Source organism: Tremella mesenterica (genome assembly GCF_000271645.1).
Source record: "Tremella mesenterica DSM 1558 unplaced genomic scaffold TREMEscaffold_6, whole genome shotgun sequence".
In the NCBI taxonomy this organism is placed as follows: Eukaryota; Fungi; Basidiomycota; class Tremellomycetes; order Tremellales; family Tremellaceae; genus Tremella; species Tremella mesenterica.
In genome coordinates, this window is record NW_006711230.1 from 47550 (window position 1) to 72846 (window position 25297).

At 45.6% G+C, this 25297-nt stretch overlaps 9 protein-coding genes across 9 annotated transcripts; 5 read left to right on the top strand and 4 right to left on the bottom strand.

Moving 5' to 3' along the window:
* Positions 1–282: 282 nt before the first annotated feature.
* TREMEDRAFT_57028 (uncharacterized protein) lies at positions 283–1414 on the bottom strand (the record flags this gene model as incomplete). The annotated part of the gene is made up of 7 exons (XM_007004953.1): positions 1238–1414; positions 1128–1192; positions 810–1083; positions 708–768; positions 550–668; positions 414–503; positions 283–326 (listed from the first exon to the last, which is right to left on the bottom strand). Coding segments are annotated over exons 1-6 (761 nt in total), but the record flags the coding sequence as incomplete, so codon positions are not given.
* A 199-nt stretch (positions 1415–1613) lies between these two features.
* On the top strand, positions 1614–3674 carry TREMEDRAFT_44181 (uncharacterized protein). The gene is made up of 5 exons (XM_007004926.1): positions 1614–1851; positions 1909–2726; positions 2773–2860; positions 2981–3239; positions 3419–3674. The coding sequence occupies exons 1-5, from the start codon at positions 1732–1734 to the stop codon at positions 3586–3588; spliced, it is 1455 nt and encodes a 484-aa protein (XP_007004988.1). The 5' UTR covers positions 1614–1731; the 3' UTR covers positions 3589–3674.
* Positions 3675–3897: 223 nt separating this feature from the next.
* On the top strand, positions 3898–5661 carry TREMEDRAFT_31277 (uncharacterized protein; the record flags this gene model as incomplete). The annotated part of the gene is made up of 6 exons (XM_007004862.1): positions 3898–3978; positions 4169–4180; positions 4228–4312; positions 4652–4816; positions 4997–5279; positions 5589–5661. 6 exons carry the CDS (start codon positions 3898–3900, stop codon positions 5659–5661), a joined length of 699 nt encoding a protein of 232 aa, XP_007004924.1.
* Positions 5662–6103: 442 nt separating this feature from the next.
* On the bottom strand, positions 6104–8509 carry TREMEDRAFT_62596 (uncharacterized protein; the record flags this gene model as incomplete). The annotated part of the gene is made up of 11 exons (XM_007004971.1): positions 6104–6212; positions 6376–6688; positions 6762–7188; positions 7234–7239; positions 7302–7324; positions 7379–7476; positions 7599–7710; positions 7890–7935; positions 7982–7993; positions 8041–8099; positions 8275–8509. The coding sequence occupies 11 exons, from the start codon at positions 8507–8509 to the stop codon at positions 6104–6106; spliced, it is 1440 nt and encodes a 479-aa protein (XP_007005033.1).
* A 508-nt stretch (positions 8510–9017) lies between these two features.
* On the top strand, positions 9018–10326 carry TREMEDRAFT_31481 (uncharacterized protein; the record flags this gene model as incomplete). The annotated part of the gene is made up of 4 exons (XM_007004884.1): positions 9018–9278; positions 9448–9948; positions 10103–10166; positions 10220–10326. The coding sequence occupies 4 exons, from the start codon at positions 9018–9020 to the stop codon at positions 10324–10326; spliced, it is 933 nt and encodes a 310-aa protein (XP_007004946.1).
* A 3498-nt stretch (positions 10327–13824) lies between these two features.
* Positions 13825–15970, top strand: TREMEDRAFT_31188 (uncharacterized protein; the record flags this gene model as incomplete). Its single annotated transcript, XM_007004847.1, has 2 exons — positions 13825–15302; positions 15520–15970. 2 exons carry the CDS (start codon positions 13825–13827, stop codon positions 15968–15970), a joined length of 1929 nt encoding a protein of 642 aa, XP_007004909.1.
* An 876-nt stretch (positions 15971–16846) lies between these two features.
* TREMEDRAFT_39244 (uncharacterized protein) lies at positions 16847–18119 on the bottom strand. Its single transcript, XM_007004901.1, has 4 exons — positions 17970–18119; positions 17881–17921; positions 17459–17583; positions 16847–17292 (listed from the first exon to the last, which is right to left on the bottom strand). Exons 1-4 carry the CDS (start codon positions 17995–17997, stop codon positions 17202–17204), a joined length of 285 nt encoding a protein of 94 aa, XP_007004963.1. The 5' UTR covers positions 17998–18119; the 3' UTR covers positions 16847–17201.
* A 232-nt stretch (positions 18120–18351) lies between these two features.
* TREMEDRAFT_71721 (uncharacterized protein) lies at positions 18352–21014 on the top strand. The gene is made up of 11 exons (XM_007005123.1): positions 18352–18863; positions 18961–19001; positions 19044–19113; positions 19157–19305; positions 19362–19513; positions 19556–19638; positions 19679–19849; positions 19951–20120; positions 20169–20269; positions 20311–20647; positions 20696–21014. The coding sequence occupies exons 1-10, from the start codon at positions 18719–18721 to the stop codon at positions 20642–20644; spliced, it is 1416 nt and encodes a 471-aa protein (XP_007005185.1). The 5' UTR covers positions 18352–18718; the 3' UTR covers positions 20645–20647; positions 20696–21014.
* Positions 20994–25148, bottom strand: TREMEDRAFT_44189 (uncharacterized protein). The gene is made up of 8 exons (XM_007004927.1): positions 24809–25148; positions 24225–24362; positions 23788–24125; positions 23102–23532; positions 22643–22939; positions 22151–22402; positions 21789–21930; positions 20994–21539 (listed from the first exon to the last, which is right to left on the bottom strand). The coding sequence occupies exons 1-8, from the start codon at positions 25057–25059 to the stop codon at positions 21172–21174; spliced, it is 2217 nt and encodes a 738-aa protein (XP_007004989.1). The 5' UTR covers positions 25060–25148; the 3' UTR covers positions 20994–21171.
* Positions 25149–25297: the final 149 nt, after the last annotated feature.

A 25297-nucleotide genomic window follows, 5' to 3' on the forward strand; every position in this document is an offset into this window, starting at 1 on the left:
TCCGTCGACGCAGTAGGGGTGGCTGAAGTCCATCTTGAGCTGGGCGGGGAGGTTGAGGAGAAAGGGCTCTCGAACGGGCTAGAGATGCCGCTGAAGATGCAGAAAAGGCCGACGATATCGAGGAACGGTGATTGGAAGCCGGACTTTTGGACCTGATATTCTGCTTGGGAATGAAGAAATCTCCAGAGGACGAATGAGGGGATCGAAGGACTTCCAGGTCTTCCGGGGAGGTGGGGGAGTTTTGGTTGATGACTAGTCGAATCTTAGCGTCTAGTTGTTGAAGCTGTTTCTGCATGACCGACCAGCGGGATTTCATGTCGCCGTATCTGATGATGAGGTTTGCTCACAATCATCATGGGGACAACAACGTAACGTTGCACCCTTATAACAAGAGGTGAGGTCTATGGACTCACCGACGTAAGGCTTCACCATTTTTGGCCGGACGTGAAGTCAGAAACTTCTCCATCTGCTTCAACGTTCGGCTGATTGTAGGGCCATAAGAGCTATTCGTGAGCCACAGCATTGGGTCACAGCTAGATCATGACTCGCCCTTTCATCGAAGCGTGACCTTGTGCCAGTTCTTCTAAACGCCGTATACTCAATTGATCGTCCAGTTCTGTATTGTATGGCACCTGTGTAGACGACTTGATGACTCTATCCACATATCCCTGATCATCAGTTTCACCCTTGTACCGTCATTCACTCACCATACACTCGTCCAAACTTTTCTGCAGAGAATCTAACAATGCTTGAGCTCGTTGAGCCGTTCTGCACGTCAACCATGGTCTGACTGATATGAAAGAACTTACTCTCTAAAGCTCTGAATCCAATCGCTAGCTTTGACCTCTTCTTCCAACACGGCTACCTCTCCGACGAGCTTTTCCAGAGCATCAGTGAGTTGGTCCATCCCGTCATCTACTGCCATTTGTTCTTGACTGTTCCCGTCCATGCCAATGATTTTGTCTTTCAGCGCAGAGTATTGGGGAGTGATATCGTCCAAATCATTTCTGATGGTTGTTAAGAGCGAATCAATCTGTCGAGGGCGTGTGTCGACAGCTTGCATGTGTCGCATCTCCTGCGCCTCTATCCGGTCAGTGATGTCGAGGTTTAGACAGGATAAGACTCGCCATAGATCATATCCATGATATCTGACACACGTCCTGATAATTGGTTGATTGCGGACAGTACGGTACTGAAGGATCAGCCAGATACGACCTATGTTCAAGCATGTACAAACCCGGGAGAGTGTTGTTCATTGTGAGACAGCTGAGAGGTGGAAGGCTGCTTGAGAGGTTCGACGGTGTTCTGACGGGAGACATCACTGCCAATATGTACAGTGGACAGTCTACTGATTGTATCTGATAGTCTTGCAGCTGTCTGATTCAGTGTTAAAGTTGACATTGGAGACCAGGTGAAAGGGAAGTCAAGTTGGTTTGATCTTGACTTGTTCTTCAGCCATCCACGTCAAGAGCGAATCCAGGCGTGTATCTTACGTAATCTTCGCTTGGTCGCAGGCCTAACCCTCGTCGTCATCACCATCCTCGCTCTCGTTGCTCGCTTTCACCCATCCTTCTTCTTCCTCTGCCTACTATCTCTTCCTCTCGACAGTATACATACATAGCTCACTCTTCGAACAGCTTGATTCAGGTCGTATAACTCACAAGGAATCTCAAAGGAAGTCATTCCTCAGCTCGATCCTCTCCTCGACCCAGCGCCGCGCCTCGTTTCCCCATGGCTTCCCAGGCGTGGACCGACATTCTGAACCAGCTCAACCGTGATGTCGCTCGTGAGAACCCCCAAGATATCGTCCAATGGGCTTCGGACTGGTTTCAGAACCGTCTCAAAGCAGAGGTGAGTCGTCCTCCAACTCTCTTCCAATTTGTATGGCGGACATAGCTGACAATGGAGCGTCTCGGAAAGACCACTATAAACCCCACCAAAAGGGGACCTCCTGGGACACTATCTTTCGTACCTCCTCCAGGAGTTCAAGCCACCCAACCTCATTCTCTCTCTCCATTCTCAGAGCTGGGACCTCCAGACTCACCTTTCGGTGGTCCCAGGAGGGCCACCGTACCCACCGGCTCGAACTCAGGGTCTTCCTTCTCCTCTGCACCCATTTTCAAACCTCCCTTCGGTTTGGCTCCTCCCATAGCTCCTACTGAAGATGTTTCGCCTTCTGACGAAACGGGAGGATTTTCTTCTGAATCTCCGTTCGGCCCTCCACCCACACATCATCACGACGACGAACCTATCGTCCCTTCATACGCTCTTGGTAGACGTACTTCGGTATCAGCAGAATCTCTCGTTCCCGCAAATCAAAGGCCTTATCCTCCCACTGGAGGTTTAGAATCAACGCTCGAAGAAGATGAAAACTCTGTAACCCCTAAGCATAGTCCCATGCCGGTGTATCCAAAGACGGAACAACAAGTCGCTCGGATCAGATCTGCTATCAAGCCAAACTTTCTGTTCCGCAACCTTGACGAAGAGCAGGAAGCTGATGTTCTCGCCGCCATGAAAGAAGTGTCGCTAGATGCAGGAGAAATGATCATCGAACAGGGTGCTGCGGGAGATTATTTCTATGTTGTTGAGAGCGGCAAGCTCGATGTGTTTGTGAAGAAAGAAGGGCAGGTGCTTGACCCGGAGAAGGGAGACAGATCTTTGTTGGGCAAGAAAGTGGCGACGTGTGTTGAGGGCGATTCGTTTGGCGAGCTGGCGTTGATGCACAAGTAGGTCAAACGTGCTTGTCTTACAAATGTTGTGACTGATCGACAGTGCCCCTCGTGCAGCTTCCATCATCTCCATTACACCATGTACTGTGTGGGCTCTTGACAGAGTGTCTTTCCGGACTATCTTGCTGGATGTGAGTGGCTTTTCTTCCCCTTGCCATTACGATCGCATCTATCTCGCAATTCCTCTGTGCTATTCATCTGTTAGCGAAAATAGATGCTCAACAGACCAATCTGTATGTGCTGATTCTTAGCACACCTCACGCAAACGAAGACTATATGAGACTTTCTTGTCTGAAGTACCCATCCTCGCTTCTCTTCAACCTCAAGAACGAGCCAAGATTGCCGATGTACTGGAATCACGCACCTTTGCAGCCGGGGAGAATGTTATCACTGAAGGTGACGCAGGCGAGGAGTTCTTCCTCATTGAGAGCGGTCAGGCCGTAGCCGTCAAGAAGAGTGAAGGGGGTGAGACTATGGTAAAGCAACTTGGTAAAGGGCATTACTTTGGGGGTGAGTATGTTTCTTATCTCTTACACTCTCCTTGACTCCCAAGTGCCCGCCTTTTCTTCTGCTGGCGGTTCTTACAACACAATGGAAAAGATTTTCATAAATCCCCTCAAAGACTGTCTATATTCGTGAAGCTTGAGGATTATTATAATTTAAGTGTCGATTATGAACTAACGACCCAGAATTGGCTTTGATCAACCGCCAAACCCGAGCGGCGACCGTTCGTGCCGCTTCAGACAAGCTCGTCGTAGCTGCCTTGGGAGAACAAGCTTTCACCCGACTGCTAGGACCAGTGAAGGATATCATGGCGAGATCGGTCGGAGAGAGATATGGTTTCGCTGCTGGACGATGAGGGTTACAGGTCAGGCTTATGTATGTTAAGTAGGGTTTTGGTGATGATAGCACTCTATGATATGTATATTCTCTGAACATGTTTGACTTGGCCAAAGTCAAGCAGAAAATTACTAAAATTTAGTGTGGGACTGGTCATTAGACACTAGTCACGATTCACAAATGTCATTCGCTGGCCAATTTTTGACTTCGATTTTTCAAGTCAAGTAGTGTCACCTTCAACCGTTTGGAAGTTCACGATCCTTTACATATCCTTACTACTCATGCGGTCGCCAGACAAAAGAAATAGATAGGACACCAGAACTACAAGATGTATCATCTCCTCAAAGGTTTACATGAACATTTGACAAGGAAAGATGAGTACTCGGTAGTCATCATAGGTCTTGACAATGTCAGTCTTCAGTCTATCTCCTCTCCTCTTCTCCTGACCTCCCCATGATCCCATTTTCTTACTTTCTTTCTTTTTCTATTCATGTACTCTCTCCAGTACTAAGACGTAAAATATCATGCTTTTGACTCTAACGTATTCTGCATCATCCATTTGTATGAGTGGAAGAGTGGAAGATTGAACTGACTAACAGGCCGGAAAGACAGTGAGTCGACCTATTCGGACCTCGAGTAGAAGCAGAAATGACGATAGACAATGTTGGAGAAGATCAAAACGCTTTACAATGTGACGCCTGGTATGCCACCGGATAAGATTGGACCTACAGTAGGACAGAATAGTGAGTTCTCCACCCTTAACTTCACTCTCTGTCCTTCCACCTCTATTGTCGATCATCCTCGCTTTTTCTGCTGTGACCCATCTCTGCACTCTTCTTTACTCTGATTCATCTTTTCACTCTCTGCCATCCTTCGTCATGATCTCATGTTGTCTCATATCGTCCATTTGATGCGAGTATGTGGTACCTCTTCCTCAGATCCGTGAGGGAAATCCGAGCGCAGAAGATAGGGGCAAGGGGATGGGGGGTGATGGGGAGAATGTTGTCAACTTTTTGAAGATGTCTGAACAATGAGGAGAGGCGTGAGAAGATATACATTGGTGTTCATGACTGACTGAGTAGTCGGAAAGATTTCTTTACCCTCCACTACACTCCATTTCTTTGATCTGGGAGGACAAAGAGATATACGATCCATCTGGCCGAAATATTATGATGAATGTCATGCTGTCGTTTTCGTTCTAGACGCTTGTGATCAAGCTAGATTATCAGAAACTTGGGAAGTTTTCGGTGAGTCATGTGTTTTTGCTTACCCCAAATCATCCACTCCTAATTCCCTTCCCCTCCCCCTAACTCCTTACCCCTCCCCACCGGGAGACACCATGATCTGTCCTTTTGGAATTTCAAAGATATCAAGATATTCGTCCCTCGCCCCATTTGTGTCGAAAGTTTTCATGTTGACGAAAATAGACAAAGTCCTAAACTCTCCTAGACTATTAAATCTCCCCCTTTTACTCTTAGCGAACAAACAAGATAATTCAAATTCATTATCCGTAGCTGAGATAAGAGAATCTTTCGAAGCTTGGCAACGTGCTCATCCCCCATCTCCAGAAGCAGGTCCAAGTTCATCTCCTAGTGAAGGACACGGACGCTCTCCATCTTTGAATGGCGTGACGGGAAAATGGGATGATGGGGGTGCTAAAGATGAGAGAATGGCAAGTTTGGATGTCATGGGAGTTTCAGCTTTGGAAGGGTGAGTTGATGTTTTTTTGAAGCTATCCTCATCTTAATTTTTCCTGTTGTTTTTCTACCCACATCTCGTTTCTCGCTTGATATCAAGAAATCAGTACCGCCTTATATGTCGTGTAAGGATAAAGATGATTCGGGGCAAAATATCTTATATCGGGAATGGGAAGACGGTAGATAGAACGAGTGACAAAGTTAGTATGGAAAGATCAATCTGAGGTTCAAGGCTTATGGCATTTTCTTCCGAGAGCCTTGCATAGGGTAGTATGAGCGGAGGGATTGAGGATGATCAAGAGACATGGAGCTGATTCAATAGGACAGGTGTAAGAGACGCCATCAATTGGTTGTATATCAGAGTTCAGAATGCTCGAAAGATGTCAGTGATCTAATTTTCATCTGTATTTGCGTAGATAGTAGCTGATGCTAGAAGAGAAGAACGATTTTGATGACTTTTCTTATTTTCCATTACGATCCACACATCTTACAATTTTGTTTGATGTATGTCCTGTCCCACGTATCGTCCTTGAGACAAACGAAAGCATGACACTGACGATGTGTGAGTCGACCCTCGTGGTCTGAGTGCCTGAGAGTTATCGGAGCAACACCACGATACAACGAATACCTCTGTTTCAAGTGAATATGAGCATCATTCAACTTAAATTACTCGTAGTGACGTATCATTTCCAAGTCCATCGTCAAAGGGAAAGCAGACATGCAATTTGATTATGAACGGACATGACGAACGAGTAGTTCCTGTCCTATATGAAGTTCACCCGTGAATCCTAGATAGATGCAGCCCTGATAAGTGTAATGACGCTAAACACTTGATGTTCATGAAGCTATGAGTTTCTCGATGAGTGAGATATCCACTTTTAAGTTATTCTCTCTAAGATATTTTTCTGACCAAAACTTATTTTGATGTCTAGATCCGGAATCGCATCTAATCATCATCAGTCTCATTTCACCTTCCCTGCCTCCCATCTGAACAACATTCTCACAAGTATACCGCACACGCTTATCGATTCATGAAAAGAGAAGACATAGATTACGCGATCATTTGACAGAGTGAAAGTAATCAAGAGAAGAGGTTTATGAAGACTCACAAAATCGTCACTACCCTTTTACCTCTTCCTAATTTCTTTGCCACTTTAACACACGCAACGAGATTACAAGCGCTTGAAGAACCTAAAAACATTCCATCATATTTAACCAACCATCTTGACATTGCTAATGCTTCCAAATCTGATATTCTATAAGCATCATCTATGACTTTCAATCCAAGTTGAAGATTATGAGTTATTCGATTAATTCCAATACCTTCAACTATAGTATCTACTTGATGTCTTCTTTTCGTACCTTCACTTTCTTTATGATCGTACATTACGTTGTATCTAACTTTATTAAACAATCCAGATCCTGATTGTTAACCACAACTTCAAATCATCGTTATGATAGACGTATTGTGAAGGAGGATTGTGGTTAAAATTACCTTGTGGATCAGCAAGGATTATTTGAATACCATTTAAATGATTTTTCAAATATTTTCCAACTCCTGTGATCGTCCCACCAGTTCCTGCACCAGAAACGAAAGCGTCTAAATGACCACCTGTCTGTCTGAGAATTTCAGGACCAGTACCATCGTAGTGTGCTCTCCAATTGGAATCATTCTCGAATTGATCCGCGAAAAATCCACGGGGTTTCTTTTCCAATACATCGGGGAGTATGTGTAGACTGCTGGAAGAAGAAGATGAGGATGAGGGGGAAGACGAAGGTGAAGGGGGAAAAGAGAGAGGTAAGAGAGTGTGAGAAACCTCAGAGGTGGTAGCTTGGGTAGTGACTACTATGTCATCTCCTCTTTGAGGTGGAGTGACCAAGGTCGTTTGACCGAATTGTTCTGCTCTTCTACGTGCGAGATTCTGATATGAACAAACGATATGCGATGATGGTTAAAAAAGACTCACGACAAACTGAAAACATCAGCATGGCCAACTGGAGAGGTAGTGGTGTGTATATTAATGTGAGAACTTACTTGTTTTTCATCCACTATACTGGCTGTGATATCAGTGACTGTTGGCTTCAAGCACTTCCAAAAGGTGAGAGACTCACCAGGTCGGACACGCTCTACTTTAGCACCTAATTTCTCGAGGATTTGAACTTTATCAATGGCCACGTCGTCAGGCATGACAATGACGGTATCGTAACCCCTGTAAAGTCAATCGTCGTACTTGACTGTCCCTCTTCTGCTCAGAAATCTCGCCCTGGGAGATCTTGAGGTGATCTCTGAGACAAAGCATTTGGGTACCTAGCAGATATGAGGTGAACTCACTTCGCTCGTCCGACAGTTGCGAGAGATATACCGGTACTTCCTACTGTTCCTTCGAAAAGGACCGATCCAGTATGAGGATGTAAGAGTCCTTGTGATTCGGCATCTTCTATGACTTTCTGTATTCAGCTGATCATTCCCAGTACTCTCTCATTCCTGTACCAGCTATTTAAATACATGTTGATCAACCTATTCCTGTCTCGCTCTGACTGCCGCAATGTTTTATATCCATTTTTGAGCCATACGGACGTGTAGATGTAGGTGACGGGACAGAACAAGAGACCAGGGGCTCACTTCGAAGGGCAATACGATCTTTGACAGATCCTCCTGGATTTAAAAACTTATCCATCAGCTACCTCCCCCTAGCCGCCATGCACTGTACGTACCTCTGCTTTACCCTATGACATCAGCTCCAGGCCGAACAAACTCAGATTAAATGACATACCAATATCTCCACACCAAGTGCATCACTCAGACTACCTATTCTGACTAAGGGTGTATTCCCTATTACCTCAGCTTACTTCGTAATTCACAAAAACCATCTGCCAGCTCTCATCTTTGCTAAGACATGGAGCAAACCATGGTCTAGTATCGAAGGTCAGGAGTATCATATCGTCCCGGTTTCATTGTTGATTGCCAAGGTTTTTAAGAGGGAAGAGTAATGAAAAATATAACCTACCGATAAGCCCTATCACCCCAGCAACAATCTCATCACTCCTCAATTCTATAGGTCTTGGCGGTATACGGGCTATAGCCCTTCTTCTTCTCCAAGATTGAGTCAAAAGGGCTAACGAGGTGGAAGAAAGGGAGAATGTGATCCCGAATAAAAGACCAAAGATTAGATCTCTGGATATTCTAGTGGGAGGTCGAATACGGTCCCAGAACGTAGGTGGGAGAAGGTCTAGGATGCCCATGAGGGTTTATGCACAGCGACCACAATGGTACAGTGTACAGTGGTGTACAAGGGCAAGGGGCAATGGGGAATAGAGAGTAGCCCACGACGAGGTGAAAGAGAAGTCGATCGAATTGTTAACTTTTCCACTGACATTCCTTCATACAAACTTTTGAGTTTTGACTATGACGACCTCTTTCGAGACATCGCTGGGTCGGACATATCTCTACTATATATATACAAATGAGAATGATATGGTTTGCTTACCTTGCCACCCGTAGATGCCATACATAGTAGTCTTTCTATCAACATGCCAATACTAGGAGACTTAGCCACGAACGTGAATTCAATTCAGGAACATAAAGTTGATGGCCGACGATGACGTGCGAGATGGAAAATCTTGATTCCTTCAGTTCTTCAACTTTCTCCATCGTACACTCTTGTGTGGAGTAGAGTCAAGTTAGGTCGACCAGTAATCCGATCCTTGATCATTGAACACCTAGACAAGTGTGATATTCACACATCTCAATATGCCCAACATTCCACCCACTTCACAAAGTTCAACATCCACCTCTTCCTTCCCAGACACACCCCTTCGAACTCCCCCTTCCGACCCTTCATCGTCATCTCCATTGATAGTGGACGTCTCGCACGCACCGGTATTTGCAGATGCTATAACTCAGGTCAAAGAAGAGACAGAGGTGCCTGTCGCCTCCGCACCTCATATCACGGCTGTGGTGGACAGTTTGGAAGATTTAGAACATTTGGTGTTAAGTGATGATCCCGAACATGTAAGTCTTTCACTGTTCCCCTTAACCTCTCTACGCTTGTCCTTCTTTTTCAGCGCGGAATATTGCGTTCCAGATCTCAGAAATCGAAATGAAAGCAATCGAGTTTGCAGGTAACGTAAATATTCTTGAAGGTGGATGGTATCCCCATCGGGACACATACTGAGGCCAGCCTGCCAATATGATCCCCGAGCTCTGTCGAGAATTCTACAAACTCGGTTGGGTAACAGGTACAGGAGGTGGAATCTCCATACGTCTCAACGATCATGTCTTCTTAGCTCCTTCAGGTGTTCAAAAAGAACGTATACTCCCCGAACATATCTTCGTCCTTCCTTTTTCACAATCTTCCATCCCTCGTCCCGGTTCAAAGAGAGATATGCTTCGAATCCCTAAGAAACTCGGTCTGAAGGAAAGCGCATGTACACCATTATTCTGGAACGCATTCACCATGAGAAACGCTGGAGCTTGTATACATACACATTCACAACATGCCGTATTACTCACTTTGTTATTGGGTAAAAAAGCGGAAAGCTTCAAGATGAGTCATCAGGAGATGATAAAAGGTGTGAGAATAGGTGGGGTGGGGAAGACTTTGAGGTTTTTTGATACGCTCGAAATACCGATTATTGAGAATACGGCGGATGAAGAGGATTTAACGGATGGCATGGCGGAGGTGAGCTTGGTGTTTTGTATTCTTTACCGAGCCTCATCCATCCGGACTTTCCTCAGTCCTCATCTTTCAGATTGGATACCCCAGCTTTCGACAAGGTCAAAAGAGTACGGATCTTTGGATGGAGGACAAGTCCGAACCAGGCTGACAATGACAGGCCATGAGGAAGTATCCTGACGCACCCGCGATACTGGTCAGAAGACATGGCGTTTACGTTTGGGGTATGTTCTTCCCTTTATCCGTTCGTCAGCAAGGATTTAGACCTGACGATCAGGAAACACATGGGAACAAGCAAAGACTCAAGCGGAATGTTTAGACTATTTGTTCGAAATTGCTACGAAAATGCTCTCTCTCCATCTCCCTCTGGTCGGAGACGATTAGCTATGTCTTAGCGCGCAGGAGTCATATCATTACCTCGTACTCGTTGTCCCATTATCCGGAAGTCAGCCATCCGAAGATTAGAAACGACTGCGGGCGTCTGGGCTTGGCGTTCGTGCGGGAAGAGCTTTATTGTCTGGTGTCTAAAGTAGAGTCAGTAGTAGTCCGTAGTACGGTAGTACGACGATTATATTTGTTGCAACTTCCCAATCATCCTTCCTCCTTCCTACCCTCTCAGCTTAAGAAAACCATTATCACCAGGCAACGCCTCTGACAGCCACGAGGGACATGAATGTGTCTCGGGACATGCGCACTTTTAGACAACGGATGACTCATGACTTTTCCAAAGACCTCCTCCCGTCTTGTTGTAAGATTGAACCTTTACCCCAGGTCTTTGACAGGGTTCGGAAGTTAGGCTAAGGACAGAGAGACAAACTCATGACATTAATTTTCCTTTTGAAATTTCTGCTTCCATTCTGTTCTTCTGCCTTTTCGGAAAATTTGACACGAATGTAATCGGAATTTCCCCTTATTTTTTCAAAGTCTCCCAATTTTCGTACTCGGGTTAGAGAAATGGAGAAAGTTTCGGGACGGCGTGAGAACCCGGGGAAATTTAAGGGTTTAAAAAATTGTCCAAAAAATCCCCTGTGCAGGTCTGGCCCTTGCACCTAGCGCCTAATTTGTCTCTCTTCCTCTGCTCGTCTAAAGCGGCCAACAGGCCACAGGATCAGAGGATAGAGCTGCATGCAGTAGTAGTCCGGCCGAATAATATTCCTTCATTCCTGATAGACAACTGTACCATACCAGAGTAAAGCCCGAATTTCGTCTCTTGTCTCCCATCAAGCATACCGTCTAATCCCCTCTGGCTCAAGCTTCCGACGATATCAACACTTTCTTATCACCTTTGTAACATTTGCTTGATCAAACTTGACACACTCCCTTTGTTGGAAAATAGAAATTTATAGATCTATATTGAAACGTTGAAAGAAAATATCACAAAGTCGGCAACGGCAAAGGGGACGTCCTTTACACACGTTACGCCCCTTGGTCTTCGTACCTTCTTCATTTTTACTCCTTTACCAATACTGTACCGCCAACGGTCTCGACTTCGACTATCTCATACGTCACACGTACCATTGAGGATAACACGATTGAAACTCGGACGTAAAAAAGTTTGAACAAGAGTCGTGTGTTGACTACCTAACAAACGAACCTCGAGCGATATAGTCACAAAGATCAACGAACCAGAACCACACCATCGTTGTGAGGTTGAACACCTCACGCTGTGCAGAAGTAGAGAAGGAAGGACGAGTTGCGACGCAAAAGGGGAAATCGTAAATCGGCCGGGTCTTGTACGTAAAAAATTCGAAAATACAGGTCCTTTGACCATCTACACATATTCTCTCTCTTTTGCCTCGAGGCTTCGAATATCGACAAAGTCCAAAAATCGAATCTACCTTCCCGCCCACGGCCTAGTTTAATCCGACCGCTAGAGAGGGACCCCCTGACGTAAGATCGACGAGCCCGACTGTTCGGACGAGTCAAATAGACCATCAATCCGACGTCATAGAAGATTGAGAGGAAAAGTTGAGAACAAGGAGTACATAAGGAAAAGGGGAGAAAATCTGTGACGTGGTACCTTTGAATCTTGGCCCTCAATTACCCCTCTGGCCGAAACGCTCGGACGATTGTTTCCCTCTGCTTTTCGCCATAATCGTCATATCGCCCGCCATTCAGCCCTTGCCCTTCTGCCCTTTGGTCGTTTCGCCCGGTATCAAAACACAAATCTTTGTTGGCTCGTTGGTCTTCTCCATCAACCAACACAAGCTAAAACCTGCCTCGTAGTTGAAAGTCTCGGCCTGTCCTTCCCTCTTCTACTCTCGCGCCTTTCTGCCCCTAGCCTATTCTTCCCCCCCCTCTCCTGTGCCTGTCATCATCCTTTTACTCCGAATTCGGTCAAAGAGACAACTTGCTGTCCAAAAGCCACACAGCAAGAAAAATCTCTCGCCGTTCACTCGGTAGTCGCTACTTCCGTACTCATCAAACCGATCCTCTGCCTACACAGCGGCGACAAGAAAAAGTTTTTACACCAGATTCTCATCTCTGATTTCTGGACATTCCATTCGTCATTCGGGGAAAGCGTAAGTCTCATTCCTCTATTCTACATCCTTCTCCACACAAGATCAATCTTTTCAACTTGTGTGTGCTTCTGCCGTCACCTCCGCCTCGAGGTCAGGAATCATCTATCCTGACTCTCGGGATATACATACCGTTAAAAACCCGGGCTCACATCATCAGCTTCGACACTCGCCACCGTGACGTCCACACCTCCTCTCCAATCTAAACCGGCTTCGGATCACAGTCTCACTTCCACTTCGCCTACAACTCCTTCGCACTTTGGCGGTCATACTTTCACCACACCCGGCTCTGCCGACCCCAGTGGGGGTGGTGGGAGTTTCGGAGGTGGAATAGGGATAAAAAGCGACGTTTGGCTTTCCGGACCGTCCATCAGCTCTCCTCCTTCTCCTTCCACGTGGGTACTTCTTTTCTCTCGTCACCATCATTCCTGACTTCTTATCTTCTCACACATTCTCTCCCCTCTCGAAAACACATTCACCTCTCACAGATCCCACATTTTCTTTTTCACTCGTTTCATCTCTATCACTCGTGACGATCATCGCTGATCAATCCAGCATAGACAGTCTCACTACCGAATCTCTGGCAGGGGGGGACCATCCCCCCTCGTCCGAGAACGAAGAAAGATACGGTCGTGCAAGATCTATTTCACAACCTACGGCGTTTCGGCGTCAAAATCTCAGCCTAAACATCTCTTCTCTACCTCAACCTTTTCAGAACGTCCATCTCAGTTCTCCATCTTCTTTTTCGAGCTCAGGACCACCTTTTACAGAATCCTATTCCGTTCATCCCTTCGATTTGGGTCAGGACTATTTCCAATATCCAGAGACTTCTTTTCCTTCCTCGAGCGACGGCGTTGTGGAACCACTGCCGGCGACGGTTGCCCCTTTTGCATACCGTTTGCCGGCATCTCAACCTAGTTCGCCAGTACACGGTATATATCCTGCCCACACGTATATATTACCACCCGGACGACAAAGAGGTGCAACTTTTAGTGGAGGTTTCCAACCGTATCATTTCGGTGACGACTTTGGTCAACCACTTCAGCATCCCCAGCCTACCATATTGCAGCAGCATCAACAACAAGTGCAGCAAATTCAGCAACTCCAACAACAACAGCAGCAGCAGCAGCAGCAGCAGCAGCAGCAGCAGCAGCAGCAAGAACAACACCTTCAACAACAGCAATACCAACAGCAACAGCAGCAGCAGCAAGTCTCCGCAATCCCACATCACCTATCCTTCACTTCTATTCAACCCTCACCTTCGCATTCCCCTCTGTCCCCATCGCCGATCATCACTCAAAATCAGCAGGGTCAACAACATTCGTTGTTTGCAGATGAAAACCTCGGAAACGGTGACATTTTGATGGAAGAGCCCAACGCATCCATAGCCGGCTCCTCCCGTTCAGCTGCAAACATCACGCCTAACCCTGACATGTCTGGGGAGACTCTCGACAAGCTCAGTTTACTCGATCAAATCGTCTCGACTGCCAAAACAGCAAAAGCAGCTATGCTCAGAGGTCAAGAGATCCAAGTGTCACAGAGTTTAGGTCATCTCAGTTCTCATCTTGAAATCGCAAACGAGATGGGAGTAGGACCCACTTCCACGCCGAGAGAAGCACCGACTCCCCACTCGCAAAGCGTATCTCCGATCACCTATCAAACATCACCAAACATCACCACCGACATGCACACGATGGCACCTCACAACATGCAAACTTCTTCACAATCCAGCGCAAATGTGGTTCCCTTGACAGGCTTATTACCTCCCCTTTCACTCGACGTCAAAAACCCTGCACCGCTTATGCCACAATCGACGGCACCACCTTCGATGACACCAATGATGTCCGCGACGCCGGACTACATGTCCCCTCAAGGAATGCCACAAGCACCGCCAATGGTACATTCTCATTCTTTCCCGAACGGGCATCAACTTCCTTCTCAACTGCATGGCATAGCGCCACCCACCACGCCTATCGTACCCTCTCCATCATTCACAGCAGCCTTAGGCATCGCTCATGCTCCTCTAATCTCCTCTCCACTAGTCACGATGCCGATATCTCGTCCGCCATCGCCACCGAGACCTTATCCCATTCCTGAAGAACCTTGGGCGCCTGACTTCACCGAAGTCTTTGGTAGAGCTCCTGAAGCTTCTCGACGTCCATCGTTGATCGATGGTCGTACTGACGGTCGTCCTGTTGTGAACCGTGCCCGAAGTACCTCAGTGCACAAAGCATGGTCTCATGCTCAAATGACGGCTTCTGTTCCTCCTTCCGCTTGGCATTCTCGACATGCATCTCCGGAAGATGACGGTGGCGACGATGACGATTCCGACGATGAAGGTCCTAGACGTACGAAGAGAAGACGATCATCAGGAGGAAACGAACAACCAGACGTATCGATGGGTACGGCTGCAGTTCTGTCTGATGATATACGTCGACAACTCGATGATATTTTCCTTCTTTTCCTTCAACGAGTATGTTCAGATTTAGAAGCGGTCGACAGTAAAGGTGAAAAGTTACATCAGGTTTTGATGCCGAAGAAGATGCAGAGATTGGATGAGTCGACGGATTATCGACCGTTCAAATTCAGAATCCAAGCGTTCACCAATGCGTTTCACGAGGAATTGACCAAGAGGGGGATATCGGAGGAGATTTTGAGTATCAAAAAAGTCAAAACGTATTTGTGGAGACAAGATTTGATCTCGAGGTTCAATTCAGATGGGAAGAAAGCGAAGAGTAAGGGTAATCATATTTGGAATGTGGACGCGAAGAAGTTACCTGGTGGAGGATGGGTATTTAGACCGTTCAAACGGCGGATCATTGGGCAGCCTAACACGTTTGCGTAAGTCTTTCCATCAACGATTCCACACATACCTTCATCGCTACCCCTCACTTATAACATGTACTACCTTGACCATCTTTGTTCCGTCCGTCTTCGTCTTATACACTTGTCTATTCCTTTTTGTTATTGTGCTATTCACACCTGACCCGTGCGTTGGACGGCACCTGCATTTGGGTCAGATTAGAAGTGTTGGTCTATGAGTATCGCTCACACTCAGCGTCGTGAATCAGAGATACGAATGGGAACCCCGTATTTGGGATCCTCAAGCAGCTGCGGACACTCTCAAACCTACCTTTTCGTCTCCAGCCGGTTCTCTCCCAACATGGTTAAATTGGGAAGATAATCTCCGTCTTGTCGGTATGCCCAATCAGCCAAGTCAACAAGTGGAAATCACCGTCAACGCAGAGTTTATCGATGGAGCCGGTTCTTTAGCTACAGTAGAGGGAAAGTATAAAATACAAGTGGTTCCTGCTATGGTACCCATCGACTCTGCTACCACTTCGACAAATACGACAACGACCACGACGAATACAGGGAATGTGGGTGCAACGACTTTGTCAGCTAGTGGAGTTGGGAGTGGGTCTGTCAATGGTATTCCTACTTCTGGATATGGGTATTCTCAGACTTGGGAGTATACGGATGGACTTCAGATGAATCAGTCAGTGTAAGTTGTTGTTTTTCTCTCTGTAACATCCCATTTACTTGTGTCTTTCGTCCGAGACTAATGTTTTCGCATCAGACCTCTTCCATCTCCAATATCATTCAGTTCTCGCATACTGCACGATGTGTCTTCTCTCAATCAAGATGACGATAAATGTTTTACCATTTGCGTGGGGAGCTTGAGCTTACATTTAGTCTCGGCTACCTTCCTCAAAATCTGGCACCGGGAATGTCATTGGCTTTACCAACCGGTTCCTCTTTACCCGGTCTATCATATCCTCATTATCCAGGTCAAGGATCTTGATGATTTCTCCTCTTCATACCTCATCACTCACATCCATCTCATCGTCTTGCAAAGTACAAAGAAAATCCCATCATCTCAAATTAACTTATGTCAAATACCACTTGTCTCGATATCCCTCACCCCAGCCTCGATGGCAGGAACAATACCAAATTTTATCATCTTTCTTTCACTTTTCTATCATCTGGGCATTTCTTGGAACAAGCATAGAAAAGGAAATCGAACGTTACGATGCATTGTGTATCTTGTTGGAAAAGTAGGGGAAGGTATACAAAATGACGGGAAAGAAAAAAAAGAAGTTTTCAGTCCGAAAGAGGAGAAAGGAAGAGAAAGAACAGTAGTAGTCAAGAAAATGAGATGAAAAGAATTTATCTGTGTCATAATTATGTTTGAAGAGACTGTATTGAAGTTTAAAAATTTATCTTTGCATTCGTACTCTGCTGCTGCACCTATGTGGCTCGTTCAATTGACTGGTCACATGTCACGAATGACGTATAGTTGAGTGCTCCCATGTGACGAATGACATATATTTGACGTCATCTGCGGTGGTACTCGAGAAAGCACTCTAGTGAGGGAGAGAGGGCTTTAAAAAGTGGATGCATGTCCGTGAGATGACCCTTGAACATTTTTGATCTCTCAAAAGTGCGAGCGTCTTTTTTTGGCCAAGAGTTTTGTATGGGGTCCGATGTCGATGGGCAGAATGAGGGGAGGCGAATCGACGGAATTGTTCTGTGTGTAGTCGAGCTATTGAGGATGAGATTGGGTCAAGAGGGACATTGACGATCAGAGTGGATCTGAAGGTATGAAGGGGGGAAGTTATGCCAGATGAAAGAAAGAGACATCATGTGAAAGATGCAAAGATATCAGATCATTGGATTGGAGGAATGATAGAGATGAAAATAGAGGGGAGAAAGAAGGTTGGAAGTAGGATCATTCCATTATAATCTTATCTCCCCCAATGGCTCAGCTTTGATTTCCGTATAATCTATCGAACCATCTTTATCTTCGTCCATCTCTCCTATGATAGCTCTATTTATCAGTTTTTGATTATGAACAATACTACCAGGTTGGAATTTGTAAACGGAACTATCATACAGACCACACTCCTCCCGATACTTCGTATCACCTGTGGCTGATCGAGAAGTCAGGTAGGGATGAGATCTAAGGCAACTGAGACGGAAAAGAAATAACTCACACGTTATCTCCTTTGATCATATATAAACCTAATGGTACCATCTCCACGCCTTCTAAAGAATATTCACGTTCGACACAATCGGAAAGAATGAGATTGGTACGTGGGTCGTAACCTCTTAATTTGCCCTTGGGGGTTAGTCTGGTTTCACGTTGTATGTAGGGTTGAGGCCATCAGAGATGGACTAGACTATACTTTTGACCGTGAAGACTGACAGGTACTAATTGATAGACCCGTATACATTTGAAGAGGGATGATGAGATGATAGAGTGATAGAATTGGGAGAGGAGAGATAGGAGTTGTCATATAAAATTGGAGAAGAGATGAGTGGAAGTATGGAGGAATTAAGACAAGGTAAGCTCGTCTGGAGTGTAAAGCGAATATGGTGGGAATGAAAAGTGGTTATAGACCAGAAGGAGACCCACAACGATGACACGTCCATCATATAGAATGACCTGGACAGTATCTACGTATGGTCAGCTGGAACTAGGTTTCCAAAGAGGTAGCAACTGACGGTCGACATAAGCCTCGACGGCCGACATGATCCCTTTTTCTTTCTCAATCACTGACTGACCAGAGTAAGAAGACTAGTCTTCTCTCTCTCTTGAACCTTGAGAAGACGAAGAAGGGCAGCGATGCCACCAACGACCTCGGGACTGACGACTTGAGGGTTATGAGGACAGAGTTCTGACACTTTTGCAGCGCAGAAGTCAAGTCGAGGCGGCGAGGGCCGACAAATTGACCAACGTGGCACAACCTTAAGAACTCCCCCCATTCAAAATGGGACCTGAATGAACGGTTTTACCCTGTGTCCGCAAGCCGTCCTCTCACTACTCACTTGCCAAACTCGTCCATGCTCTGCCCACAACCACTCTTCTCTCCATTCTAAACATCTACAACCCTCACCTCCACACTCTCTCAGAAATCACATCTCTCTCGCTCTTTTACTATCCACTTCTTAGTCCCTTCACCCGGCATTGAGTGCTGCGTACTTTTCCCAATCTGGTCAATCGGCAACAACATCGCTTAGACCCGTTTTGGTTGATCCACACTCATCCCCACTCTGCCATTCTCATTCTCATTCTCATTCTCTCACCCCACACTACAGCCTACCCTCCCACCACTTACCATCTAGTAAACCTCTCTTAGACTCTCTATCTCTCCTTTACCACACCGTCTACCTCCGCAGCTCTTTGATACTCATCTAAGACTCACCGCACAGCCCCTCCTTCCTACTACCCCCACTCCCAAAGTCCGTGCATCATGGCTACCACACATGTCATTTCCACCTCCAATCCAGGTGCACATCTCTCTTCCTCCGGTCATTCCAGCTCGAGCAACATTGTCGGAGTACACTACAGAGTCGGAAAGAAGATTGGGGAAGGATCTTTTGGTGTCATATTCGAAGGTGCGTACACTTCCTTCCATTCAACTCGGCGCATCGGCGCGCATGTTGTATTCACAAGGAAACATTTACATCTTGTTGTTAGTGCTGATGGGAAAAGGAACCAATCTTCTCAACTCTCAGACAGTTGCTATCAAATTTGTGAGCTAATCTTTGACTTGTAAGTTGTAAGTTGACGTGTAGGAACCTCGCAAATCCGATGCGCCCCAACTACGCGACGAGTATAGATCCTACAAGATCCTCAGTGGTTGCTGTTAGTAATCATTATAATTCTCGCTCTGCTGCTGATGTATCAGTGGGAATACCTCAGGTGTACTACTTTGGACAGGAAGGTTTGCATAACATCCTTGTCATCGACCTCCTTGGACCCTCTTTGGAAGACCTCTTCGACATGTGTGGAAGGAAATTCAGTGTGAAAACATGTTGCATGACCGCTAAGCAAATGGTAAGTGATTGTGTTGACCTCCGTTTAATATGCAAGATGGACGACTCACCTCACAGTTGTCCCGAGTGCAAACTATCCACGAGAAAAACCTCATTTACCGTGACATCAAACCTGACAACTTTCTCATCGGTCGACCAGGAAGCAAAGCGCAGAATATCATTCACGTCGTAGACTTTGGAATGGCAAAACAATACAGAGATCCCAAAACGTGAGATGCGCCCATCTGTCGGCACAATAGCTGACAAAGAAGTAAACAACACATTCCTTACCGTGAACGAAAGAGTTTAAGTGGTACCGCACGTTACATGTCCATCAATACACATCTTGGTCGAGGTGAGTTCACTCAATTTCCAGGTTCTCGTCTGACTCGCAGAACAATCACGACGAGATGACTTAGAAGCCCTAGGGCACGTTTTCTTTTACTTTCTTCGCGGGGCTCTCCCATGGCAAGGGTTGAAGGCGGCCACAAACAAACAGAAGTACGAAAAGATTGGGGAGAAGAAACAAACCACACCTATTCCTGAGCTAGTAGATGGATATCCACGTGCGTTGAAACGTGTTGATCTCCTATTTGCCCGTCCCCGTTGATCGACTACGCTGTGGCCAGAAGTCATGTGTGACTTGAATCTGTAACTGATCCAACAGAGGAATTCGCCATCTACCTCAACTACGTCCGTAAACTAACATTTGATGAAACTCCCGATTACGACTTCCTTCGAGAATTATTCAGTACAGCATTGAAGAATGCCGGCGAGGAGGATGACGAAGTGTACGACTGGATGTTGCTCAATAATGGTAAGGGTTGGGAAGCTTCTGTACGTAGTTACGGATGTCCATGTTGTGACCTCGCTGATTTATTACAGAAAAGCTCACCACCTGCGGAAGTCGTTCGCCAGCCAACGAGGACACGGGAGAAAGAGTACAGACCAGCGGATCGACTACGAAGCGGCGTGAACGCTCCTCTGTAAGATTTCCGTCCTCCTGCTGTCGTATTTAACCTGATAGGAACTACAGGAAATCTGGTTCTGCATTACCTAACGCATCCAACCAAGCCATCGTCGGCGTCTCTGCACCCTCACCCCTTCCCGCTTCTCGAAGACAAAGTCAGCAAGGCGGTCATCCATTCGCCACTGCTAGCGGTATGGACCGAGACGGACGGTATGAATCCTCCAATGTCCCCATCGAGAGTCAAGCCGGTCTACAGCCTATCGCACCGATGAACGTAAACGGTCGATCGGGGAACACGGCCGCTGGTTCACAGCAAATGGGCGAAGGGGATTATGCACCGAAGAAGCAGGGTGGTTTTATGCGTTTGCTCACTTGTGGATGTTGTCGATAACGAGTTAGTCAAGAGTTGGCACTGGATTAGTATCTGAAGCTGATGATTCAGACATTTTCATTGTTTGATATTATCGACGACTTTTGTGACGTTCACGAAATGATGAAGGTAGATTAATTGAAAGTACGATTCTTTAAGCCTTGTTCAGCGCCCTCCTTTTTTTCCATTTTCCTCTTCAATAGATACCAGAGCTTTTAATCCTTTTCTAACCTACATTCTCTGCACTTTTGTACACCGGACACGCCGGACATGCCCGTGACGTTGTTTATACCCTTTTGTGCACTGGGTCTGTGGATCCGATGCATTCAATGCTTCGTCGTTGCGAAATTGCGACTTGGGTCGCATGGATGGATTCATTCATTCATGTTCGCTATAGACTTGAGCCGTCCCGCCCAATCCTGATGCCCGTGTTCTACTTTTGAAATATTTTGGGCGAGTGTTTCATTCGCCTAAAAGAAGAAGCTAGATGCAAGATGCAGTGTATGCGAAGATTTACCAAAGTAGAAATCTACATAAATAACTTTAGATCATATCTCCCCTTTCATCCCTTCAACTTTTTCCAAACCACATCCCACAAACGCTAAAGATAAAGGTCTCATAGTCGCCAAAGCCATCTCCATTACACCTTGCACTCGATTTCTCAATTCAGAACTTTCACTTTCGACTTTCATACTGATCAGATCTAACCGTGCTTGGGCTGAATCAACACGAACGACAAGAGTTAATTCTTCTTCCCCTGATCCGGCGGGGTGGAAGGTGACATCACCAAAATGGGCGGATAAGAACATGTGCAAAGTGGAGATTTCGTCGTTTGGTGAAGGTTCGGATGTTTCTTGTAGGGTTGAATGGTCAGTGTGAGAATGAGAATGGGAATGGGGATGTGGGTTGGAAGTCACTATGATTCAACATCAAGGTTTAGTTTGTTCAATGACAAGTGTTAATCAATTTTCGTTCATTTTGAGAGAGTATGAAAGTGATATAAGAAGAGTAATCGAATTATGGAAAAGTATGGGACTACTGTGAGGAGTCAAATCGATCTTAAGAAAACGAGAATACCTGGAGGTAGATTTGATGGCGGCGACAAATGTGAATGGAGGAGTGATTGGAAGAAAAGAAGGGAGGAAGACAAGAGAGAATAACTTACACTTGACAGTAGCTGGACTAGAATCAATACCGAGTAAAATAGCAAGTGCAGAATCCGCAATCATATCGTTACTAGTCCCTGATTCCCATCTCAATTCCGCTACTGTCTCAGAGATTCGAACTAATTTGATAGAGTTCATAATCTGTTTTCATCAGCTCAGACTTGTCTCCTAGTTAACAAATATAGTGATTGTGGTGGGATAGATTCCCTTTTCCTGTTGACGACAATAGTGCTCGTGGGGAGTGAAGAATCTGTCCCTTGGGGAAAGCAGGGATTGTAATGAGGGAACAATCCTTCCCTCTTGACTAGACGGGTTATGAAAGGAAAAACAGGGGGAGTTGTGCAAGGACAAAAAGTCTCACGGTCAAAGTTTGATTCCCTCCTTCTTGTCCATCTTCCACTTCACCATACATCCCCTCTAAATGCCATCGGACCACACTCCAATCAACACTGAGTGGTACGGATTGTTTCTGTACGATGGTACTTGTTGATAAACCTGTGAAATCTTGTAGATCTTTTGGATCTAAAAGGGTGTATGAGAAATCTTTTGAGACTAAGAGACCTTTTACAATAGCGCCATGTTCCGGTCTATGAGCTGCGAGGGAACCGATGGCCTGAAAATCAACATTTTTCTCCATTCTCATTTCCTCCAACACAGCTTGCTTTCGTGGGAGTGGGAGTTCGATCCGAGTGTTCGTGATGCCAAAGTGAGACATCAGATTGTAAAAGTTTGAAACGTGAAATGAAGAGGCATACAAGTCAACTCTATGACGGAAAAGGAGAAGCAGGGAGGAAAAAGGAGGGAAAAAAAGGGAAGAGGGGGAGAGACGAAAAGCAAAAACGTTTGGACCCACCTTCACTTGTCGTTCTTGTCTAAAAGTCAAAGTTAAAGGCTCGCAATTTCTCGGAGTATGAATATTCACTTCCTGTCCTCTAGCAGAATAACTATCCCTCAAAGCCGCACGTAATCGTAGCATCTGAGAACTTTCACCATGAACCAAAACTATATGTTGTGCTCCTACTTCTTGAATGAACCTAGAATTCTGACCGTAATCCACATGTGCTGAAAATGATATTTCTTTCACAGTGAGTCGACGTGGGATTTTCGTTCCTCGGAGAGATTCGATATGATCAGGTTCACCCAGAAGTGTCTAAAACGTCAAAAACTTCCCTCCTCATGTCTTCTCATACACCAACTACTACTAAAAATTCCACCGATAAAATTGCCAGTTAGCATTTTGAATAGGATCAGAAGTGGGAAGTGAGAAGTGAAAGGGAAAGGGAAAGGGAAGAGAAAAGAAGAAAAAACTAACTCTGGCCATTGTACCCTCGATAGAATAACCAGTAACTATAACCCCATTCTTCTCACCTGGAGCCCAATCTTCTAAAAGTTCTCGACTTAATCCAAAACTCATAAATTGTGCAGAGGCCATGACTACACAAGGTGATTTGAAATTATCTCCTCTTCTACCATCTTTGAGAGGTTTCACATATTTGAAATCAAATGGATTATCCCGACGAGCGAATCTTGATCGGATATTGGCGTTCATAGTGTGTACATAAGTCTTGTAAACTCTCATACCACGTTGAAATAAACCGGAAGCGAAGAAAATGGGAATGTTTTGTAATTCGGGATGATCGTGCCAGTATTCGTCTAGTAATAAAGCGAGTTCTTGACCGTTACCAAAAGATGGAATGGGCATTAGACATCTACCTCCTCTTTTGACAATGTTGGATACGAGGGCTGTTGTTAGTGACTGGTTTTAACCGTCTTTTCCGTCTTCCCTCCCTTCCTTCCTTCCGTCCTCCCTTCCTCGCTCTGTTCGCTCGGCAGTTCGAACATCTGACAAAATCTTGGAAATATGAGGAAATGGAAGATACGAAGACGCCTGACCAATGGAAGCATAGTGAACGGACGATGAATGTGTTCAAGTCAAGACAAAGCTTGAACACGCCATGTACATGAGTCAACGAGAGACGAGCTAGAATTTGGACCCACTCGTAAATTGCTCCTCTTTCTCTTTCCTATCGGGTAAAGTATGAACCCCAAAAGTACTTTCACAAATCATAACGTCCGGTTTGACAGGTGGTACTTCAGCAATTACCAAATGTCTATCTTCTTCTCTTGAATAATCACCAGTATATAAAATCTTTAAACCAGCGATTTCGATCATAAACATGCTAGCTCCCAAAACGTGACCGGCATGATAAGGAGTGAAACGAAGACCGCCGGATACGACGATATCTTGATGATAATCCACTGCTATGGTATTTTGCCAAGATGATTGAACGTCTGCTTCTGTATATAGACGACCTGCATTATCGGCGTTTTGGTCACTGTGAATCAGCGGGAAGACCTGTCTTAACGAAAAATTCCCGGTACGATGTCATGTAAGTAATGATGGGAAGGGCAGGGTGAGATTGTCATAAACTCACCTAATCCTCACAGCATCCATCATGGTTAAACCGTAAATGGCTTTAGTAGCATGAGTCATGTATACTTTCCCGGCACCATCTTTGAAATTGGTCCTTTCCATGATGTATGGTAAAGCAGCGGCATGGTCAACATGAAAGCTGTGTGTCAGGATAAAGTTCACCATCTCCATTTGACATATGAACTCCCACCCCTGCTAATCCTACACCTCCCCGCAAACATCTCTATCACCTCTTGAGTACCCTGGTCAATACCCACACAAGACTTGACCGATACCTTGACAATGGTGTACTATCGTAGTCTGTCGTTCGAACATCGCTCCCCTCCTTCTCATCCTACAATCTTCCGGCAATCTTCCCCATCTCTGGACGATCCTCCCCATCTCTCGACGGTTGTCACCCTGCTCTCACCTTTTCCACTTCCCTCACCCAGCAGGTCTCTCCTCGATACCCCAGCACTCAAATTGATACAGACACCCACTGCAAAATCACCATCAAACAGCATACATCTCTGAGTAAAACTGAAAAGACGAATGGGAGAAGAAAACATTGAACGATGAAAGAAGAGAACAAACCCGACAACTCACTGAGTTATCAAAATCGCATCAACAGTACTCCAATCCACTTCATCGATAAAAGGTAAACTACCCATACCAGGATGAGCAGGATGTAATCCAGCATCACAAACTATTTTCTTTCCTCTATGTTCTATTACACAACATGATCTACCAACTTCTTGACCTGCACCTAACATCGTTATTTTCAAAGATGGTATGTCTTCTCCTTCTTGTGGGATTTGAGGTGGTGCGGGACGGAAACGACGATTACGACGGTACATCTTGAGAATTGATTATTATCCCTACTCCCCTCCCATGTAAAAGCAGACTTTTGAGTGGAGTGAAGAGGTGAGTGGTGTGTGAAAGATACAGAGAGGAGGGGAAGGATAGAAGGAGGAAGAGAGAGAGAGAGGGAGAGAGGTGGATGGATATTTCGATCGGCTATTCAAAACGACTCAGCAATCCTTTCATGACTTTGGCAATTCTTCCAGTGTACCAGTGTGTACTTATTTGCACATG

Bases quoted from the DNA above. Each gene is read 5' to 3' on its own strand.
- TREMEDRAFT_39244 (XM_007004901.1), bottom strand. From the start codon at position 17,997: ATGTCGGCCGTCGAGGCTTATGTCGACC. The intron at 17,922-17,969 runs GTCAGTTGCTAC...GACCATACGTAG, and splicing joins CGTCGAGGCTTATGTCGACC to ATACTGTCCAGGTCATTCTA. The intron at 17,293-17,458 runs GTGAGTTATTTC...ACTGATAAATAG, and splicing joins ATGATCAAAGGAGATAACGT to AGCTATCATAGGAGAGATGG.
- TREMEDRAFT_44189 (XM_007004927.1), bottom strand. From the start codon at position 25,059: ATGTACCGTCGTAATCGTCGTTTCCGTCCCGCACCACCTCAAATCCCA. The intron at 24,126-24,224 runs GTGAGTTTATGA...GCTGATTCACAG, and splicing joins ATGGATGCTGTGAGGATTAG to TGACCAAAACGCCGATAATG. The intron at 21,931-22,150 runs GTGAGACTTTTT...TGATGAAAACAG, and splicing joins GAGGGAATCAAACTTTGACC to ATTATGAACTCTATCAAATT.
- TREMEDRAFT_71721 (XM_007005123.1), top strand. From the start codon at position 18,719: ATGGCTACCACACATGTCATTTCCACCTCCAATCCAGGTGCACATCTC. The intron at 19,002-19,043 runs GTGAGCTAATCT...GTTGACGTGTAG, and splicing joins AGACAGTTGCTATCAAATTT to GAACCTCGCAAATCCGATGC. The intron at 19,306-19,361 runs GTAAGTGATTGT...CTCACCTCACAG, and splicing joins GCATGACCGCTAAGCAAATG to TTGTCCCGAGTGCAAACTAT.
- TREMEDRAFT_44181 (XM_007004926.1), top strand. From the start codon at position 1,732: ATGGCTTCCCAGGCGTGGACCGACATTCTGAACCAGCTCAACCGTGAT. The intron at 1,852-1,908 runs GTGAGTCGTCCT...CTGACAATGGAG, and splicing joins AGAACCGTCTCAAAGCAGAG to CGTCTCGGAAAGACCACTAT. The intron at 2,861-2,980 runs GTGAGTGGCTTT...GCTGATTCTTAG, and splicing joins TCCGGACTATCTTGCTGGAT to CACACCTCACGCAAACGAAG.